Below are 22,052 nucleotides of genomic sequence, written 5' to 3' on the forward strand. Positions count from 1 at the left end.
ATAACTTGTGATTGGATATTTGGATAGGTTGCAACAACTCAAGAGTATTGAGAAAAATCTTCCACTACTACAACGATAAAATTATAGGGAAATTAAAATATAATAAAATTGAGGATATAAAAACTATTAATGTGAAATAAATAAAAAAAAAAAAACAAAAAATAAACTACGTATTAAAAGATTTTTATAACTACGTAATAAAAAAACATCTAATATTTAGTCAAAACTCACCTATTGAACGTATCTATTCCGTTATAATTTTTATCGGAAGATATTTTATATATGAAATTATGTGACTTTAATAAATATTATACGAGGAGAAAGGGAATTGAGCATGTGAATGCAGTTGAAGAAGAAGTTGAATCATGAAATGGACAATTCGGCGGTGGAGAAAGGAAGGCAACCATTAGAATATTCTGCGATTCGTAATTCGATATCAAACGAGAGGGCTCAAAATCTTAATGGAGTTTTCATTCATAATTGGTGGTTGAAATTCATCCAGGAAAGATAAACTTCCCCCAATCCTTCCAACTCTCATGCACTCCATGTGATAACTCCTCCTTCGTTACGTAGCTTTCCATTTCCCTCCATTTCTCAAAATGGCCGTCTCTTCCGACTGCCGGATTGCCCTATCGGCCGCCGCACCTGCCACTTCACTGGTGGTCCGGAGGAAGTTGAGATCTGTGGACTTCGGCAATGGCGAATTCATGGGGAAGAAGCTCAAGGACCCGAAACGAGTACCGGCTGCTGCTACTGAGAGTGTTGGACGACGTGTTTGCATGTCTCTCACGACTAATGTAGCCATTGGCGACGCCGTGGTAATGTTGACAACTCTGCATCGTTTGAACTTGCCGATTTTTTTTTCTTGCGTTGTGAATTTTGAAATGCCTTAGGTTTAATTTGGTAATTTTTAGAGATTTGAAACTACACCTTGTGTTGCTTCGCGTTGGCGATGATCTATCTCTATATTTCAATAAAATTTCTTCTCTAGGACGCTAATCTCCAAGATCTGGTCTGATATATCTAATTAGGTTGCCAACTACTACGGCATTTAGTCGTTCGAATCTTTGTTTAGTACTCTACACCTTCTAGTCCCAGTTGAATCTAACTTACAGGCTTAATCTGATCCGTATATGTATGAACAAACTTGTGATATACCATTCGGAATGGAATCAAGGGACTGAATGATTGTTAGACCTTCATAAATCTATATGAGAACCCTTCAAAAGTATTGATATGGAGCAATAATTAATGTGTTGTTGCTTGTGACTTTGTTTAGTTGAGAGAAATAGATATGGAGAAAAGGGACCCTCGGACTGTGGTGGCGATCATTCTGGGAGGAGGAGCCGGCACTCGTCTGTTCCCCCTCACCAAGCGGCGGGCCAAACCTGCTGTAAGTTTCCTCTACTAAACTCAATTTTATATATCATTTAAGGTTCATTCAGTTTGATTGGGATTTAGGGACATTTTATTTTCATATATATCCATGTGGGATTTTGTTACAATGGCTGCTCTGTGCTTTCTTATGGTTTCCCATTACAGGTTCCAATTGGAGGAGCATATAGGCTGATCGATGTGCCAATGAGCAACTGTATCAATAGTGGAATTAACAAAGTCTATATTCTCACTCAGTTCAATTCAGCATCATTAAATAGGCATCTTGCTCGAGCTTACAACTTCAGTGGTGGAGTCACCTTTGGAGATGGCTATGTTGAGGTATGTTTCCTTCACTTAAAACATGTCCCTCAAGAATTAAGTGAATCATATATCCACAATCATATTCCCCAAACCAAATATGACTTATAAAGCTTTCAGCTACATCTTAGGTTCTTGCAGCCACTCAAACGCCAGGGGAGGCTGGTAAAAATTGGTTTCAAGGTACAGCAGATGCCGTGAGACAATTCCACTGGCTTTTTGAGGTAAACAAAAATTTATCTAATTGCAAAATAATGCAAATTATGATATTGAGAAGAATATAAAGAAATGATTATTCGTCACATTTTGGTTGTTTCATATACAATATTCAACATAAAGATGAGACAAAGTGACGAAAGGAGAAATTGAATGTAAAATATGTATGCACTTTCCTTGGGGTCATATCTGACATAACCAACCTTCATGTAAGTACTGACATGGTAATAATCCTTTCCTGCTGCAGGATGCCAGAAGCAAGAATATTGAAGATGTGTTGATTTTGTCTGGAGATCACTTGTACAGAATGGACTATATGGATTTTGTCCAGGTAAGGCTGAAAAGGCATTTAAGAACTAATCTTAATCTTCATCTGTTGTTTACATTCAGTTCTGATACATCTTCTTTACGTTGGCAGAATCATAGGCAAAGTGGTGCAGATATCACTCTTTCTTGTCTGCCAATGGACGATAGGTGAGTGACAACGGGATGTTTTCTTTCGGACAGTTAGCTAAAATATTATTACGTTAAATCACCAACTGACCAACTGACCAAAAGCTTTTAAGTTCCTGAGTTATGGTAAATTTAATTATATGAACATTGTAACACTTCTCTCGCTTGTGAACATGACATTTGTAGAAGATACAACAAATAGAAATCAATATTAATTGGGGAGAAAATGACATTGCAGTGGTTTGAATACAAAATCTCTTTCTCTGATACCATGTTAAATCATCAATGACCCAAAAGCTTAAGCTCATGGGTTATGGTAAATTTAATGATATAAACACTTTAACACATTGATCCTGAAAAGCCCCACAGACCTTGATCATGCAATGAGTTCAAACCTTTTATGTTTGCAGAAACTTGAGTATCTAGGTCTTACGGTTCAAACTAATACAGAAATGTGTAAAGAAAGGAGAAGAGCACCATTACTTCAAATTTATGTTTCTTTTAATCGAAAGCAGAAGTGTATAATACTCCTGCAATTTATTTAAAAATCACATTACCTTTTATTATAGCCGAGCCTCAGACTTTGGTCTAATGAAGATAGACGACAAAGGAAGGATAATTTCATTCAGTGAAAAGCCTAAAGGACAGGACCTGAAGGCCATGGTAATATACAAAATTGCCTTGTGAGAAACTTTAAATCGCTGGAGGAACTTAAATGATTGTTCTGATGAACCTAAACTGTATCATCTCTATTCAAATTGAAGGCAGTAGATACAACCATTTTGGGACTCTCGAAAGAAGAGGCTCAGAAAAAGCCATATATTGCTTCCATGGGAGTGTATGTCTTTAAGAAGGACATACTTCTGAATCTTTTAAGGTATTGTGCATCTAATGTTATTTATGAATCTAGTAATTTTATACAAACTCGAAGGACTTTGTCGAGCACAAAATATTAGACTTTGCTTGAATCTGTTCAAGTCAGATGGCGCTTTCCAACTGCTAATGACTTTGGATCAGAAATAATCCCTGCCTCAGCCAAAGAATTCTTTATAAAGGTTTGTAATTTGTATGCAATTTATCTGTCGATACTGCTGTAACATTTTTTTTTTTCAACTTTCTACTTGCAATTTAGGCACAAAATAATGCTAACCTCAACAATTTTTCACAGGCTTATCTCTTCAATGATTACTGGGAAGACATTGGGACAATTAGATCCTTCTTTGAAGCTAACCTTGCCCTGACAGAGCAAGTAAGGCAACTAAACATTTTTCATTTACGATTTCTTACTCTCTCACCGTTGAGGACTTTTCTCAAATTACTAGAACTGTAATTTGACCTTTCTATCTTGTTGATCTTGATGTTGCACACCATAAGTCGAATCTCATATTTGCTTATACCTTTCAGCCACCAAGGTTTAGCTTTTATGATGCTGCAAAACCGATGTTTACTTCAAGAAGAAACTTGCCACCTACAAAGATTGACCAGAGCAAGGTCAGTAGTATTCTGCAGTCATCTAAGTCTCTATTATAAAATCTAAACTCTAATACAATAAAGTTTAAATTAAAAAAAAATAATAATCTGCATTCATTTTTAACTAAATATGCTGTAGATGGGCCTAAAATAACACAGCATTTGGCATAAACAAACCAGCTGAGCATTCTTCTGGTTACCTGCCAATTTTTCTTTGCTTTTTATGTTGAGACAATATCTGGGTCCTTTGCAGATTGTAGATTCTATCATCTCACATGGAAGCTTCTTAAACAATTGCTTTATAGAGCACAGTGTCATCGGCATCCGGTCCAGAATTAACTCTAACGTTCACTTGAAAGTATGTATTTCTTGGAACTTTTGCATGGCATGGTATAGTGATAAGAAAAATATTTATGAAAATTTGTCATTCAACTATAAAACACTGCTTATTATTATCATTATTTTAAAAGAAGATACTTTTTGATACAAAATAAACATATCAAATTTCTGTAACATGATGGTTATCATAGAGTTGAATTTCTTACAAAAAAAATCAAACTGTATTCAATCCAATCCCTTGCAAAACGTGAGTTTTATCTTACACAGTGATTCGTGATGAAATGTAAAATGCAGGACACTGTGATGCTTGGAGCAGACTACTATGAAACTGAAGAAGAAGTTGCATCTTTGTTAGCTGAAGGAAGAGTACCGATAGGAATAGGGGAAAATACGAAAATAAAGTATGAACACCACACCCAAAAAAGAAAACCCCATGATACGTTCTACGGCCCGCTTTTTTAATTCCTCATTGAGTTGATATGAAATGTGCAGGGACTGCATTATTGACAAGAACGCTAGAATTGGAAAGAACGTGGTCATTGCCAATTCAGAGGTACCATTACCATAGTAAAAAAGGAATTTTATTATATTTTCAACCACTAATATTTGAAATGATCTGGGAATAAATAAATGTATTGCAGGGTGTACAAGAGGCAGATAGATCTTTGGAAGGCTTCTACATACGTTCTGGCATTACCATCATCTTAAAAAATGCAGTTATTGAAGATGGATTAGTTATATAATAAACACGTTTATCCCTCATTGATGAGCGTGTCGATCTTTTATTGATTCGTATTATTTCTTGAGTTATTTTTAATTTTCAGTATTACGTAAAATAAGAAGGTAGAGGATGTAACCTAACAACGAAATATATCTATGGATGTCATTCTTCTTCAACACAATGACTACCAGTTTGGACTATACATTTAGCACTAAAAAATGTAGATTACGATGTATTTAATTTTATGTGTATATAGTGGTAACAAGAAGTAATTGAGGTTGGTAGAATTCAATTACTAAAGAATCTTTAGACTAATTAATTATAGTTTGCTAGGCAATCTCAATGGAACTAACCTGTGTAATTAACGGAATATATTGTCTAAATATGCCGAACAATTCCCAGTCATTCTCAATTTGATCCTTAATCTTTTAAAATCAATTTATTGTAATCAACTAAAATATCAAATATCAAATATCAAACATTTTATGGTGCCACATGGCAATCCCACTTTGTGTTTTTTTTTTTAATTATTTTTCTTCTTTTATGGTTAGTTTTCAATATTGAAAATGTTTAGAATAGTATGAATTAATGATAATTAATGATCACCTCCGCAAAGATTTCACTTCTATCTGGATTTTAGAATAAATAATTGTCAAAGCCGATGTTTCAATCTTTAATCCATTGAAATAACTATCACGATTCAATGAGATTATGTTTAGCTCTCCTTCTTTTGTTTCCCCCAAGTGATAGAACATTGAATAAATCCGCCATAGGGGGATGAATTTAGAAGACTTGTTTTCTTAGTCCCCACGTTTGAAGGGAATAATTTTACCATTCAATCATATAATAAAATTCGTTTAAGAAAAAAAAGGGCTTTTTCAGTGCCATCTTAACTGGCAGAATAGTCAATACAAAGAATCTTATCTAAAATTTAAACCTCTCCATCTCCAGCTATCCCTGTTGAATTAAAGGAAATAAGAAAGAAATGTAGTCTGAAAACGACATGGGGAAGAATCTTCAACACCACCTCAGAAATAGACTAATTATGTTCTTGTGAAGAGGATGGCGTTGGCGTGCGCCTAAAGGAGTTGGCAAATTAGCAATTAACTTAACAGGTATCTATGATTTTCGGTTTCAACTTTGTCCATTCTCATAGTTGTAGGGAGTCAACTAAAGAACTCATCCTCCATCCATCCTTTCGAGATCAGAAACAGTTTGTTTGACACGCTGGGGTGTGCTATTTTGTGGGAACTTTGGAGTGAGAAAAATAATTTCTCAAGAAACAACAAAATCTTCCTACGTATGACTATGTTTGGTCCCTCATTGAATTCTTGTTTCTATAATGAGGCTTTGTTTCTAGTAGGGGTGATCATCAATCTGTCGGCGTCGGTTTTCCAACCAAATGGACACCGAACCGACCATGGTCAGTCTGGAAAATGACCAAATCGCCCGACTATCATCTAGACGAAAAGCCAACCGACCCACAGTTCGGTTGGTTTGGTCTTTTTTGAAAAAAAAACAATATTATATAATATATTTACTTATTATTTTATGAATTAAAAAATGCTATATTAAATAATAAAAATAGCATTTGAACTATTTAGATTTATTAAATAACATTCCTTTTCCTTCCTATGAATTTAATTAGTCAATATGGATTGTATTCGGGGCTATGAAAGTGAAATTAAATGTTAAACCCTAATCTAATATATTTTTTATAATATATAATATTAATTATAAGATTATATTATAATATATTATATAGATAAGATTAAGGTTATTATTATTATTATTATTATTATATATTTATTTTTAAAAAAATATAAGTAATGCATAAGTCAGTCGATTGGGTCTCGACCAAACTAGACCTATCGATTGACCACATGTTGGTTTTTCCTTCCTTCAAACCGACACCCGCTCGCCACTTTCCCTTTTCCAACCGACCGACTTCAATTTGGTCGGTTCCAGTTGGTCGACTCGATTTTTCAGCCTACCATACTCACCCCTAGTTTCTAAACTCTTTTGTAATTATTTGATTGCCTTTTCTTATAGTTTGATTGTATGAGCTTCATTTTTTCTATGTCAATTTATACAGAGGTCCAAACTTGCTCGCATGATCAAATTATGTCCCTGATGCTTAATTCAATAGGAAATTGTCGAAAGATTGTAAAAAAATAACACGTTTAAGTTTTCACCTTACAAAACTAGCACCCTTTTTGAAAACTCATAAGAATATTTTTTCTTGATCCATCTCAGGCGAGATCAGCCACGAGATTTTAGTTTAAAAATCAACTTTCTCCAACTTATTGATTGTTTTGGGCTTTCTCGATACATCCCATCAAATTATACACCGAGATTTGGGTACAAAAAATCCAGAGGTTACATAATCTTCCCTCATCTTTCTAAAACTAAAAAAAAAAATCACACTACCAAATATTACATCATTCGAAAAATTTTTAAAAGATAATTAGGGGTCAATATAATACTTTCTATTACTGGTAAATTATCACTATATTAATTTAAAAATTCATGTAAATATAAATTGGAGGTAAAATTTGCAAGATTTTATATAAGATTTGGGAAATACTGCAAGAGAAAATTCATAAAGAGAGATTGCATATAATTTGAAAAGATTATGTGGATCTTGGGGTTAATCTCGGCAAAATAACACCGAGATTCTATATATTTGAGCTTTCTCAGTAAAATCTCGGGAGCATAATTAATACTGAAATTCATATATTTAAGCTTCTTCAGTGGAATCTCAGCTAGGATTAACACTAAGATTATATATATATATCCTAAATCTTACCATTTTTCTTGTGTGTGTAATCCGACGAGATATACCAAGGCCCAAAAAAATTGATAAGTTAGAAAAAGTTATATTTAACTAAATCTCAGAGGTCGATCTCGTCCGAGATAGACCAAGAAAAACAATACTTACGAGTTTTAAAAAAGGATGCTAGTTTTGTAAGGTAAAAACTTAAACGACAATTTCCCTTATTCTAACTCCCTCGCACTGGCAAAAATAAGAAAGATATCCTAAGAATTTGAATGAAAATCCAGTTCCTACAGCAGCCGATTTAATCATAAAAAATGAGAGAAAAAGAATAAACACACCGCGTGAAATCTTTCTGTCAAAACTCTGAAAATTACAGCCCGCCAAGCAAAGGGGAAGAGAGAGAACTGCTACTGAATCGGTCATCCCCTGTCCTACTGCTACTGAATCAGTCATCCCTGTCCTTTTCCCTACCAAATATTTAAACTGTCGAGCAATGGTGTTGAACTCGTCCGGCGCCTGAGCCTTTACTTCCAGATATTTTGGAATTCAGAGTTGAGAACTTGCATAGCTAATAACCATAAATGAAAGAAACTGCCGAGAAATAACCAGCCGTATCTTCTACGTTCCTGGCAAAAGGATACAGAAAAGATTACTAACACATGGTCATCAAATGGCTTAAAGTTAGAGAGAAAAAACAGAGAATGAACTTTGATGAAAGTGTCAAGTTCCAGGCTTATCCAGATATTTGACCTCACCATAACATAATTAAATTTCTTGGGTTTGAATGTAGATTTTCTGTTACTTAGGTAGGTAATCATCGATTCACAGCATGGATCATCTTTAGACAAGATGTAACAGACACCAACAGTAAGAGAATATAGGTTGAAGATATGATAATTAGAATACTGATCTGATATGTCATTCACAATAAAGCCATCGAAGCAAGAGTTCAGAAGGAAGACAGTCATTCACATCATCATATGCTGGAAATTAGAAGAGAAAGAAAATCGTCATCTTAAAACAAATATGAAACCAAGAACCAAAGATTGCATAGTTATGTAACTAAAGAAAATCTAACTAGCTTTTGAAATGTGTGAAAATTTGACTATTTTAATCAAATCTCATTCCTGCCTGATAAAAATGCCATTTTTAATAGTCAACCACACATTGAGGTTTCAGACGCCTGAAGCAACTTTAGCACACACATTAATAATGGACTGAACAAGTTGATGGTTTCATCATTTAAAAGAAGACTTACTATTTCTTTGTGCATGCCATTTTTCAATACTTCCATACCAAACCCATTGAAAACACAAGGCTACAATCCTTATAATTCCAGCACCAACAACTTCAAGAAATGCCATCAAGAATGATCTCTGAGGAGATAAGCCAGCAGTCGCTATGGACAATAATGCTCCCTCAAAGTTGCAGGGAATTATAAAACTACCAGACTTAATCCCATTAAAAGATTTTTTGGCAACTAACTCCGGTTTCATACTTCCTCCTCCAGCAGCAATGATAGTGGTCAATTCAGGCCTTTTCTTTTGCTCTGCAGTTAAGGATAAGCAACTTATAATTGAAGAAACCAGCTAAGAAAAGATTCTGTAGTATAAACTTAAGGATTTTTGTTAGCCTGAGATATCCAATAAAGAAGGTTACTAAAATAAATTCTAGCCAGGTAATAGTTTAGTTAGCTTATCCTTCCATGACATTTCCCATCATATCTCAATGCAAACCAATGACTGAAAACTAAGCTAAAAATATTCCAAACCACAGGATCAATATTGAAACCCCTGATTGAGGATTAGCAGAACAATACTATAAGGTAAACCAGATCTTGCTTTACACCTACCTTCTGCAAATCCAGGAGTGTCGGTGTCTGGAGGGAATATAAGAGAAATATGTATGTCATCTCCAATGACCTCCTGTTGCAAGGCTTCTGCCAAACCTCGAATCCCAAACTTACTAGCTGAATACGCCGTGTAACCATAAATACCAACCTACACAAATTTATAACAAGACTTTCAGGAGTAAAAGATTTGCCATACTAGTGAATTTACAACTTGCAAATGTCAGCATGTCATCGATGTCATCTAATTGACCCTAATAATTGAAGAACTTCACTCTAAGAGTATAAGTTTCGAACATAGGCACTTCATAAAACCACTCAAAAGTACCTTCTCTTAACCAAGCTCGCCCTAATATGTCTATAACAGCAAACAATTCACGCTCCTCTATATCAATTACCTGACCGGCCTGAGAAGACATGAGAGCGATCGATGCGGGTCGACGGTCCACTCTATTCTTCATCGCAGGTAGGGCAGCCTTAATCATGTTAAATGTGCCCAATAAATTCACATCTAACATGAATTTCACCTCATCCAATTCCTGCTCCGCCAGTTCCTGAGGTACAAACACGCCTTGATTCACAATAAGAACGTCAATTGGCCCTGCTTCATGTACAGCCTTCGAAATGGCATCGTAATCTCGAACATCGGCAGCGTAGACCGCCACATCAATGCCAGTGGAGAGTCGGATTGCGTCTTTGGCCTCCTCGAGCTTCTTGTGAGAACGCGCAAGGATGGAGACTCGCGCGGCCTCCGACGCGGCCTGGTGGGCCAAAGCGAGGCCGATTCCACTCGATCCGCCGGTAATGAAGACATGGCGATTCTTCAGAGGAATCTTAACGGGACGTGGACGCACAATTAGGTATAGGAGAACGAGGAGTGCAAAAGGAAGAAGAAGAAGGAGAGAGATGAAGGCGTAATTGAAGTCCGCCATTGATGAAAGCTTTGTAGTATAGAATAGAAGTAAACGATGTGTCTTGTTGTTGATGATTATTTCAATTTCTGACTCCTTTTCTACATTAATGACACATGTTAAAGGTCCGGCCGATGGATATTACGAAATGCCCTGGTTTTTTGAAAAATCTCGAATGACGCTTTGTGAATATTAAATTGGGATAAAATTATCAAAATATACTCTCACGCACGCAAAAAATTAATATCACTCTCGCTCGTCTCGCACGTGGAAAAGACCCATTTTTCTTTCCCTTCTTATCGGTCTCGCTCTTCCTTTCTTCATCGATTTCGCTCTTCCTTTCCTCACACAATCTTGTCAGGCATCCGACATCAACAATCAATCTCTTCGAAGTTGTTCGTGTGAACTTATCGTATCGAAAAAGAAGACACAGCAGAGAAGAAGTCGGGAGAAAGGAAGAGGAAAAAGAAAAAAAAAAAAGGAAAAAACATGAAGAAGAAAACAAGAAAGCAAAGGCAATATTTATAATTTCACATGATCATGATATCATTAAAAGGTCCTATGATATTTTTTTTTCAAAATTTGAGTTATTTGACATTTTGGGCCTTTAAAATGAGTTTTTTGAACAATTATCTCTAAACTTTGACTTTATTTTAAAACGAAAAAGTTCATCATTCTATTTAAAAGATGCATAAAGAGATGTAATTTGGATACACATATTTACTCTTTCAAATATATATATATATATATATGAAGGGATGAAATCCCTAGCGAACAGTAATATTAGTTTTGCTTTATGTTTTATTTAGAGAAAAAAACACACAAAATACTACAAAACAATGTCATGCTATAATTTTATAGATTAAGCATCATAATTAGGAAGGAAAAATATCTTTGTAGGACAAACTTCTTCACTGCAATGTCCTTCCTCCAATTGGTTTGACTTGTGGGAGTCCTTAAAGAAAGATAAGGTAAACTTTGAATGGGAAAGGAATATCAAGAATTGCACATAACTTTTCTTGTGCTTCTTTCATTTTGTGTTGACAGAGTCTGTGTTTTTTCTTTACAATGTAGAAAGAACTCTTTTGTATTAAACATAAAAAGAAAAACAGTTGAGTGGTGGTTACCACTACCCCACTCCCCTTTTTAAAATGAGATTTAATTTTAAATATAAAATTAATTAAGACAAATACTAATTAAATATCTCATATTTAATTAAATAAACATTTGAATCATATTTAAATACAAATTTCTCTCTTAACTTATAATTTTAATATGAATTTCATTCATGTTAATGTATTGTTTGAATCGTATTGAAATACATTAATTCTCTAATATTATACCGTTTAAATTTGAGTCATATTCATAATTAACTATATAATGATGTATCTTCATACACTACATTTTATATTAATTGTATCTTATACAATGAATATATTTTCCCTTAATTAATTTGAACATTTCTTCTTTCAATGCCTTAGTCCTTGTTGATCCGATATGAGCTAGCAATAGGACTTTATAAATCTAACTTTAATTACTCGAGATTAATTAATTAGACTCTTTTATTAATTAACTTTTATTCTTTATACAAATCACTATAGACTCATAGTTGCACTCTTATGCAATGTATGTCAAGTTGTACACATGGATATATTCATTACATGTAAGTCAATCCTTCACAAGATGTTCGTAATTACAACTAAGTGAAATGTCCGTTTTATCCCTGTAATTACCTCTGCGTTCTTAAGTACCACCAATCTTTTAATGAACAATTTGTTTATGGTCCAACCATAAACCAATTTCCTCTCAAGCCAATAAGAGTGTGGGCCCTGTTATTCAAGTCCAAGAGTCAGTATTTAAGAGAACTACTCATCTACATATCCTATACGGGAAGAAGTGAATTACATCTTGTGAAATTACATTCTCAGCTCCCTATTTGGTCAAGTCCCAAAATGGTAGGTTTATTGAGTTGATGGCTCAGGTCACTCTCCCTTGTGCAAATCAAAGAACAAGCCCTCACAGACAGTAATTCATAACTCATTCAGAATTAAGATTGAGTTACATCTTCAAATAACGGACTTACAAATAGAGATTAATTATTTCGTGGCCCAGTCTTATACAAATTGTTTGTATAGGATACTCTCATTCACATGTCTCCACATGAACAATTTGGATCAAATCGTTTATAAAAATTACAAAGTGGATTGTATCCACAATGTCACCAGAATAAAGCACCCAACCTCACATACTATTGACCCTTCACGTTATTACTTGAACATTATCAATCTGTATGTCAACCATATACTGTTCAAGGTTTTATATAATAACTATTTATTTTATCCAATGTCAATAAAGAGTTTATTTACAAATCACGAGCTTAGGGCATAAAAGATAAAACCAACTATTCGCACGAGATTCTAAGAGAAATTTATTTCGTAGAACTTGAACTTTGTATTTGTATTAATTTTGTGGAAAGTGAGTATAATCTCTAATACACAGTATTTTAATGCTTTCAAAATAAACTATAAACTTTAAGCTAGTTGATCTTCTTGGGTGATCGGCCTTTGGACTTGTTGAGCGATCGGCCTTTGGGCTTGTTGATCTTCTTGGATGATCGGCCTTTGGGCTTGATGATCTTCTTGGATGATCGGCCTTTAGGCTTAATGATCTTCTTGGATGATTAGCCTTTAGGCTTGTTGATCTTATTGGAGGATTAGTGTTCACACGAGGCTTCCGGAGAAATTTGTTTCGTGGAGTTGAACTTAAGTTGGTGTTGATGTTGAAGTTGATTTGATGTGATGTGGTTCGATCTCTAGTACTTGATCCTCTGATTCTCTCTCAGTTGGGTGAATGTGCTTGACTTGAAGAAGAAAAACACCAAACGTTCTTGAAATAGAAGTCTTGGAAGAGTCTTTAGGTCTTCAAGGATCTTCTGTCTTCTAGAAGTGCAGCTTCAGGAGTCTTGAGAGTCTTCTGCTTATTGATGAATTCTCTCTGGGCTCTCTGAATGTATAAAATGTTTGTATCTTCAAAGGACTTCAGTCTTTAGAAGGCTTGTAGGCTTGTATCTTCAAAAGATTTCAGTCTTCAGATGTGGTCAGCTTTAGGAGTCAAAGAGTCTTCTGATCGTAAATAATTCCCTATAAGCTCTCTGGAGTATAGAATTGTTGACCCCTCCAAATGAGGAGAGCTTATCTATTTATAGAGTTCACAGGTGGGTTTGGGCTTGGTTGATCCATAGGTCTGGCCTTTGGGTCCAATTAGTTGGACTTGGACTTGGACTTGGTTGGTGCATGGGGTTGGCCTTTGGGCCCAATTAATCGGATTTAGGCCTGATTTGACATTTGGGTCAAATTCAGCCTATTTTTGGACTTAGTTGGACTTTGACCTAAATAATAATATCAAATTGGGTTCAATTAATCTTATCTGATTCAACGGTCATGATAAAAGCACGTGGCGTCATCGAAATTTGTCTTCAACTTCAGTTCAGGACATATATCAACTCCTAATTGAGCCCAAATTCAATGATTTGGAATTTCATCATTAAATTAGTAAATAACGTGGTAACTTGTGATTGATCTAAAATTTCTCATTCAACACCAACATTAAATACTTTTAAAAGTTGCAATTGCTCCTCAAATTTTATAAACTGTCAAAATTATCGGTGAAGTTGAAATTTTTAAAATTTCAAACATAATACGAGACTTAGAACGGTTTGTTGATAATATAAAATGATGTCGTGATCTGAATTTTCGTTTCAGAACATTGCCACACCATTTTATATCTCGATTTTTCATTCAAAATGTCAACTAATTTTTACTCCAAAGACATTTTTTGAAATATTTATGAAGATTTAGGATTAATATTAGAATAATTGTGTTAAATAGAAAAACTACCTGGAATATTTCCAAACATAGCAAAACGTTACTGTCTACTAGTAATAGACAGTGATAAACATCTATCGATGTCAGTGTCTAACACTTTGCTTATTTGAAAATAAGTTTGCTCATTTTCCTATACTTGAAAACAACCCTTAACATTATAATATTTTGATTTTTTGTTAAAATAATATTATTTTAAAATTTTATATGGTTGAAATACCATTTTTGTCCTTGTAATGTTCAACTTTAGCCCATTTATTTTAAACAGTCCAATTTTAGTCATGTACTTTAAATAAACTTAAATTTGATCCCCAATACAAGCTTATTGTTGGTTATTTAAAATTCTTTTATTATCTATAACATTTTTACTATAAATTTCGAAGATACATTCACATATTCTATTTTCTTTAATAAAAATTATTATTATAATTTAATCAACTTCAGTCAAAATTAACTTGGATAACTAAATTTAAGATTTATTGAAAATATGGATACTAAAATTGAACAATTAAAAATAAAAGGATTAAAAGTGAACAAACTTTAAAATATAGAGACCAAAATGGTATTTTAACCATTTTCTAGTGAAAAATACTTAATCCCGGTCATCACTCATTTTTATGCATCTCACTCTCATCACACATAGAAAAATTAAAATATTTCAAGAGAAAAGTAAGAAAAACTTGATATATGATAAATTATGATTTAACAATTTAATAAAATATACAAAGATAAATACTACCCGAGATGCACCGAACATTTTTCATTTATAATTTAACCTAATACTTTGAAATTTATGGGCTTTGAATTCTCAGATCGAGTCTACGTCACATCTAACCATTGGATCTTTCACCCTATTCCCACGTGGCAGTATCTAAGGGGTTCTTTAATAACATAATGAAGAAATCGAATTGATATGAACTTAGGAACATTAATTCAGAAGAAAAAGAAAAGGATTATTATTACTGATTTATCTTTGTAATGCATTTCTTTTTAGTACTTTGTAACGCATATTTACTTGCTGCCAAATTAGGTGGTATCTATTTATTTGTTCCCAAATTAGAGGCATGAAATAATTTAAAACAAATTATATATATATATATATATATATTTATTTATTATTATTTTTTTAATGTTTTTTAGATTTTAGGTTTTAAATTTGATATAAATTACACTTGAAAGGATAACAACTTTGATAAATATGCCATTTTAGATTATAAATTCAATTTATTGTTTTTTAAACTTCATAATATCATAATTTTATTATGCCATAAAAGATTAAAATAATGATTACACAAAATTTATAATATAAAATATGTTAATAGATTAAAAAAAATATAACTAAAGTATACATGATGATAACTGATATATATTACTTTTTTGAGGTTAGAAATTTAATCTACTAAAAAAAGAATAATGTGAACATAATATTGTGAGTACGACTAAAATATGATCATGAGTTTATAAGTAAAAGAAGTAATTGTCTTGAATAAGAGTTGGACGGATAGATGATCACAACAAAAGAAATTGTCTTGTTAAATTGATAAGTAATTAACTAAAAATCACTTTTATATATATATTTGACATCTTATTTTTCTAATAGTTGAAGTGAATGAAAATCAAAATATATTTGCTTGTTAATTTATTGAAAAAGAAATTGAAAAAAAAAAAAGAAATACAATACTTATTAATTTAGAAAAAAATGAAATTAAAAAATTAATAATTTAAAAACAAAGTCCATTATTTGTGATCAGTTTTGTAAATCTTGTTTTATATGTAGATTCTAAATGAAAATAAAAAGAAAATAATAGCAAACTTAAAATAAAGAAAGATGGAATAGAAAAATATGAAACAAGAAAATCAGAATTGCGGTCTTTTGAATAGACGATTTCACTATATAGAAGATGAAGTTATATTTTAATTTTCTTAACTTCAACACGATAAGATTATTCTCTTGAAAAGACTATGAGGCAAGACCAACTATTTAAAAGACGATAAACTGTTTGTATGTACTTTCGAGTGACGACAATGAACAAATTTGAATAAAACCAACAATATCTCAATAAAAAGTTAGAGAAATATATTTTAACAAAAAATTAAAAACAGTATTATTATTTATTTATTTATTTAGGTCCGAATATGTATATTAAAATTCCTGAGCGATTCCCACCTCGATGCCATCCCTCCTAGGTACCCAATGCTTACTTTATAGTTTTATATAATTAAAATTTCAAATATTATAATAAAATCCGTCTAAGATTAAAAAATAAAATATATAAAGAAAAAGAAAAATTAAAACTGTCCCCTGGGCCTTTTCTGGATCCGTTGGGTCACATGCTGGTTGCCTTTTGTGGATTTATAATTTATTATGGGAAAAAAAAGGGAATACTATATTAATATATATTAAATAAATAGTGGTGGGGGTTCTTTCAACATCTAGGAAAACTGATTAATTAAAGTTGTTGATATGACTTTCATACTTACTGTTTGGGTCGGTTCATTTTTATACTTTTTTCTTATAAAATTTGTAATATATTAATTTTTTGTTTGTAGTTATCCACAGAATTGGCTACAAACCAAAAAATTTCACCAAAAATAGAAATTGGTTTTGATGGGTTTGCTCCACTTCTCTATTTAATTATTGTACAAATTGAATCTTTAGTCTTATAAACCAACATAAGAAATTTGGTTCAAGTTTAAAGACCTACCCATTAACAAGGATTTAATTCTAATCCTTTCACAAGCTTTAGTAAGGTGTTGTTGCAATTTTATTGTTCTAAAAATGATTTCTTTTTTAGTTGAGAAGTTTTTTTTGTATCTTTTTTATTTAATCTTTAGGTTTTAGTATATTATCATTTTTTTATTTGGTATTTTTAAAATGATATATTTTTACATTTTAGGTTTGAATTTTGTTCTCTTTTGTTTTCTAGATTCTAAAATCTACGTTCTTTTTCTTTGAGTTTTCACGTATACTTGCTTTATGTTCTTTGGTAGGGGTGTTAAAGAAAAATCGAGGATTCGAAAAAATCGAGCAATCCAACCCAACTGGTTTGGGTTGGTTCTAAAATAAAAATGGTTTGCTTTGGTTTTTTTCAGTGAACTCGTGCAGGTCGGTTCAGTTCATGAGTTCAGAGGACAAGATTTCGGTTTTAACCGACCAAACCCATGTAGCCCATAAAAAAAAGACCATAGATTTTTACTTATTTCACTCTGGTTTTTAAGGTTTCTTCATGGCTCATGTGTCTTCTTCTGTCTCCTTCAGTGCCTAGCCGACATGTTTTGCATAGGGATTCGTGAATTATGGATGGACTTTTCACGCGTCTTCCATCTCCTCCGTTCCGTCTTCTCATTTTTTTCATGCTAGTTCATCGTTCGTTCGGCCTTCACATTCGTTCGAGTTTCGTCCATTTTGTTTCCGAGTTCACGTTCGTCCAAGTTCCGTTCATCGACTCTTCCTATTGGCCTTCACATTCGTCCGAGTTTCGTTTGGCAGGTTGCTTAAACGTTTTCAATCTCCAAGTTGCTTGGACGTTCTCAATCTTCATCGTTCGGCCTTCATGTTACGGAGTTGCTTCACACCATTTATTTAATTTCACGTCGTCATTGGTTTGCCACCCAACTCACTTTTTCTTCTTTTTATTTTTTATATAATTATTTATCGTTCGTTCACACTTCATAGTTCACCTATGCTCACAAACATTTTTGTTTTTTTTTTATCTGTAATATTATAGATGGAAAACAGTGAGTTAATCGACAATGAATCACCACCTATAAATATTTCAGATGAATGTTCTAAACCATCAATAATGACGGTCATTGGCAAGAAAAAACCAACTAGGTCATCATCTTTAGTATGAGATCACTTTACAAAGATGAAAAAGTCTAACACCAAAGGTATTAGATGCAAATGTAATTACTCTGACAATGATTGTGCTTGTGACACTTCTTCATGTGGAACTAGAATCTTATGGAAGCATTTGAGAAAACAATGCAAAAATTATCCATTTAGAGAAACCTATTGGGCAAACCATACTAAATTTTTACTCGAATGAACTGATATTAAAGGTGCTTTCACTATGAATTTTTTGTCTACTACCTTTAGTCAACAAAGGGTTAGAAATGTATGTGCTAAAATGCTAGTATTGTTCAAATTACCATTTAGATTTGTAGAGATGGAGGGGTTTAAAGAATTTTGTAACGCTTCATGTCCGAAGTTTGATATTCCTGCAGGAATCACAATTGCTAGGGATATTTATCAAATGCATGTTGATGAAAAAAATTGTTGAAATCAACTTTAATCAAAAGTGGTCAAAGAGTGAGCCTTACAACAGATACTTGGACTTCCTTACTGAACATCAATTACATGGTTCTTACAGCACATTTTGTTGATTAGGAATAGAATTTACAAAAAAGAATATTGAATTATCGTAAGGAGAGACAGTTGGTTAAATAATTGAATGTTGTTTATTGGATTGGGGTATTGATAAAGTTTTTTCATTTAGTGTTGATAATGCAACTTCAAATGATTTAATCTCATATATGAAGAGAAAACTAAAGATTTGGAAGAGAACCAACACAACCCATTTTTTATGGGTTGGGTTGGTTTGGGTTCATAACTCAATAAGGGTTAGTTTGGGTTAGAGAAATACACAAACCGAAGCATAACGTTGAGCCTAAAATATTCCTAAATTCAACCCAACCCAACCCACGAACACTCTTAGTCTTTGATATTAATTTTTATTGAGTAATTTAAAAGAATTAAATTAATTTCACTCGTTTTTCCTCACTATTAAAATTAATAAACAAAAATTTACATCATAACTATTATTGATTGATTAACTTAATGTTAACACTAAAGACTAAAACTGAGTCATTGTAAGTGAAATATAAAATATTGGACTCAAAATTCAAGAGTAAAAATAGACAAAATAGAAATTAAACTCAAAATACAACCATAAAAATGTAGCAAAGCAAGAGTAAAAATGGACAAAATTAAAATTAAACTCAAAATACAACCATAAAAATGTAACAAGTTGATACTAAAAGATCCAAATAAAAAAACACAAAATTTAGTGATAAAAGTACAACATTTTAAAATTTAAACACTAAAATAAATATTATACACAACTTGTAAGTTATAAGCAAAGGGTATAAATATCTTTCGGTTTGTCATAATTATCTTTAAAAATGAAATTGACTATAGTTTGAAAGACATATTTGACTGATCCATCGAACCCTCATAAATACACCCATCATTTTGGTATACTTTATATGTAAATGTTAATAATTTACAGAAATCCAAAGTTAAAGCTTCACAAATCTCTCTCTCTCCTCTGTTTTTCTCTTTATCTTTCTCAGCTACAAAGATCCAGACAGGTATTCAAGCATCATGAAAGCTTCCTCATGTGCCATTGCAGTGATGCCAGTTAAGAGCATATTCTTCAAAATCTGAACGCTCCAAAACCCAAAACATAAATTCAACTCATCTCAGCTTTTGCAGAGTCTAATTATTCTGTTAGGTTCAGATCAACAAAACAGAGTATGTTTCTTTCAAGACAGCTCTCTTGCTCTAAAGTTACAACTCACAACCCATAAAACAAAAATTGGAGAGGGAGATAATGGAATTGGCATATTATTAGAACAATCATAAATTTTTCACAAAAGGGGGAGAGGAAGTTCACAAACCTTAGGTTAATCAACCTTCCAATGAACCACATAAACCAATTTAACAACCCAGTAATTAACATAGCCTAATACTATTAGCTTCTTCTTCTTCTTCTTCCATGTACAGTCATCACCATTAACTTAATACTTGGTGAAAGAATTATTATTATTATTTTTTTAAATCTGAATTATGATAACCCTTTTCCTTGAATTCTTCGAATCCTCAAGCCTTTTTAGGACGGATCGAATGGTTGTTGGATGATACTCGTGAGTTCACATCAATACTGATATGAAACTGTCGGTTTGGCTTTATGTTATTATGTCTTCCACGCCTCTGTTTTCTTGCAGGCTGCAGGGACCTAGGGATGAACACGCCGGTGCCCTTGCTTACGCCACTGTAGGCAGCGGCAACGGCGGCGGTGGCTTGTTCATGTGCTACCAGTGGCCGTGTAGGGTAGTGCACTCCATGAGACAGAGCCTGCAAATTGATCAAACTTGTTTGAATTCACATCCACAACAGAGAAATATAATCCAACAGAGAGATTTAAAGAACTTATTATGATCTTCAATATTGACAATACTATTGCATCCCACCCCATGTTGGAGATTTGAACCTACGACCTAGAATGTAATAACGTCTTAATTGCTGAGCTATCATGTTGGGATGAAAAAGGAATTACCTGAAGAGAAACATGTGGATGAGGGAGAGGGTCTTCGTTGTCATCCATGAGAAGAAGAGAAAGCTGTCTGCTCAAATCAGCAAAGAACAAATCATCTTCAAGTTCCAAAGCAGCAACTTCCATGTTTGTCTAAACTCAGAACTGCAATAAGAGAGTTAACTTGTTGGGTGGGTGTCTGTTAGCAAATGAACTAAAGAGAGAATTACTTTTTTTTCCCTTTTCTTCTCTCTCTCTTTCAGGATATATAGAATTTAGAATGGGAGGAAAAAGGCAGTGATGGGTGAGTTAAAACCACATTGGCTGAGCATGTGAGATGGTGGGTCATTGGCCACAGCTGGCCAATCTGTCTAAAGTTTACAGACCCCACAAGAATCATTACATGGTGTTATCCAGTTGGGGAAAAGATGAGGATCGGTTGCCGGCAAAAATCATCCCCAAAACCAACCACCATCATCTTCAAGCCAAAGATTGGCTTAAATCTTTCTGCGCACTTGGGTTTTCTCCAGAGCATTTCTTTAATGGATTCTCTATTCATCAAAGCAAATCTCATTAGCATGTTTCATATGACGACTTAAGATCTGATCAAGAATCTTTGATAAGTATTCAAAAAAGCAATAAATGATCTGTATTGTCATAAATAAGAGAGGATCTATCTGGCTCTCAACTTGAACTAGCTAAGCTAACTGTCATAGGTACTCATCCGTGCATCTGTAAGTTGTTTAAGACCATTAGATCTAGGAGTCGGTGGACATCTCTTTAGCAGGTCCACTTGCATTTGTAGTGTCAAGAAACATATACGACGATGAAGAGATGGTTAGCTCACAATTTTAATAAAACAATGATAGAAAGAGATGCAAGGAAAATAAAGCCACTACTACAAACATGAAATTAATCTTTAGATGGTCGAAATATACAAATCTTATCTTTAAGCCAAATATCTCCTTTACTTAGACTATGTTCAATAATTTCAGGAAATCCATTAATAAAATATTGACATAGAAAAAAGAAAAGGGGAATCAAATCTCCTCTACAGTCAACTGCAGAGACAATCGAATGAACATGACATATTCCAAAGGCTCGTTAAAATCCATATCACTATTTTCATCCACTTTACGGTGAACCCAAATGTGCAAAGTACTAAACTATTAATCATGGCGATAGTAGGGTTCCGCATTTTCTCTCAGTTTGCTAGCTGGTAGAGGGCCCCCTCCATGTTTGCTGCCCAACTTTCTTTGTGAATTGGAGGCCTCCACAGGTAAATGTAAGATCAAAGAGTTCTTTCTTTCTACTATAGCATTAAATGTTCAGCATCAGTAAATCTCTTGGTTTCTCCAAGATCACTTCCTGTCTTCAGCAAGCAAATCAACCAGATTTTAGGATCAGCAGCTGGTGAGAGA

The 22,052-nt window shown here is 33.3% G+C and overlaps 3 protein-coding genes across 4 annotated transcripts; 1 reads left to right on the plus strand and 2 right to left on the minus strand.

The window, feature by feature from the left end:
* The first annotated feature begins 240 nt into the window (after positions 1–240).
* Positions 241–5,070, plus strand: APL1 (ADP glucose pyrophosphorylase large subunit 1). The gene is made up of 15 exons (XM_039036566.2): positions 241–818; positions 1,280–1,393; positions 1,543–1,716; positions 1,827–1,919; positions 2,159–2,242; positions 2,330–2,385; positions 2,934–3,027; positions 3,129–3,241; positions 3,347–3,419; positions 3,533–3,613; positions 3,769–3,855; positions 4,088–4,192; positions 4,468–4,574; positions 4,666–4,726; positions 4,815–5,070. Exons 1-15 carry the CDS (start codon positions 600–602, stop codon positions 4,914–4,916), a joined length of 1,563 nt encoding a protein of 520 aa, XP_038892494.1. The 5' UTR covers positions 241–599; the 3' UTR covers positions 4,917–5,070.
* A 2,850-nt stretch (positions 5,071–7,920) lies between these two features.
* On the minus strand, positions 7,921–10,920 carry LOC120081571 (3-dehydrosphinganine reductase TSC10A-like). Of its 2 annotated transcripts, XR_016528203.1 has the most exons (5): positions 9,921–10,920; positions 9,526–9,673; positions 8,932–9,222; positions 8,429–8,656; positions 7,921–8,299 (listed from the first exon to the last, which is right to left on the minus strand). XR_016528203.1 is itself a non-coding variant. In XM_039036588.2 (4 exons), the coding sequence occupies exons 1-4, from the start codon at positions 10,452–10,454 to the stop codon at positions 8,292–8,294; spliced, it is 981 nt and encodes a 326-aa protein (XP_038892516.1). In that variant the 5' UTR covers positions 10,455–10,920; the 3' UTR covers positions 7,921–8,291. The 2 variants fall into 2 exon arrangements, 1 of the variants encoding a protein (XP_038892516.1); XM_039036588.2 differs by lacking the exon at positions 8,429–8,656.
* A 9,007-nt stretch (positions 10,921–19,927) lies between these two features.
* Positions 19,928–22,041, minus strand: LOC120085708 (uncharacterized). The gene is made up of 2 exons (XM_039041863.2): positions 20,656–22,041; positions 19,928–20,453 (listed from the first exon to the last, which is right to left on the minus strand). Exons 1-2 carry the CDS (start codon positions 20,776–20,778, stop codon positions 20,199–20,201), a joined length of 378 nt encoding a protein of 125 aa, XP_038897791.1. The 5' UTR covers positions 20,779–22,041; the 3' UTR covers positions 19,928–20,198.
* Positions 22,042–22,052: the final 11 nt, after the last annotated feature.

The sequence above is a fragment of the Benincasa hispida genome, chromosome 1 (assembly GCF_027475165.1).
Source record: "Benincasa hispida cultivar pf3 chromosome 1, pf3_genome.v1.1, whole genome shotgun sequence".
NCBI lineage: Eukaryota > Viridiplantae > Streptophyta > Magnoliopsida > Cucurbitales > Cucurbitaceae > Benincasa > Benincasa hispida.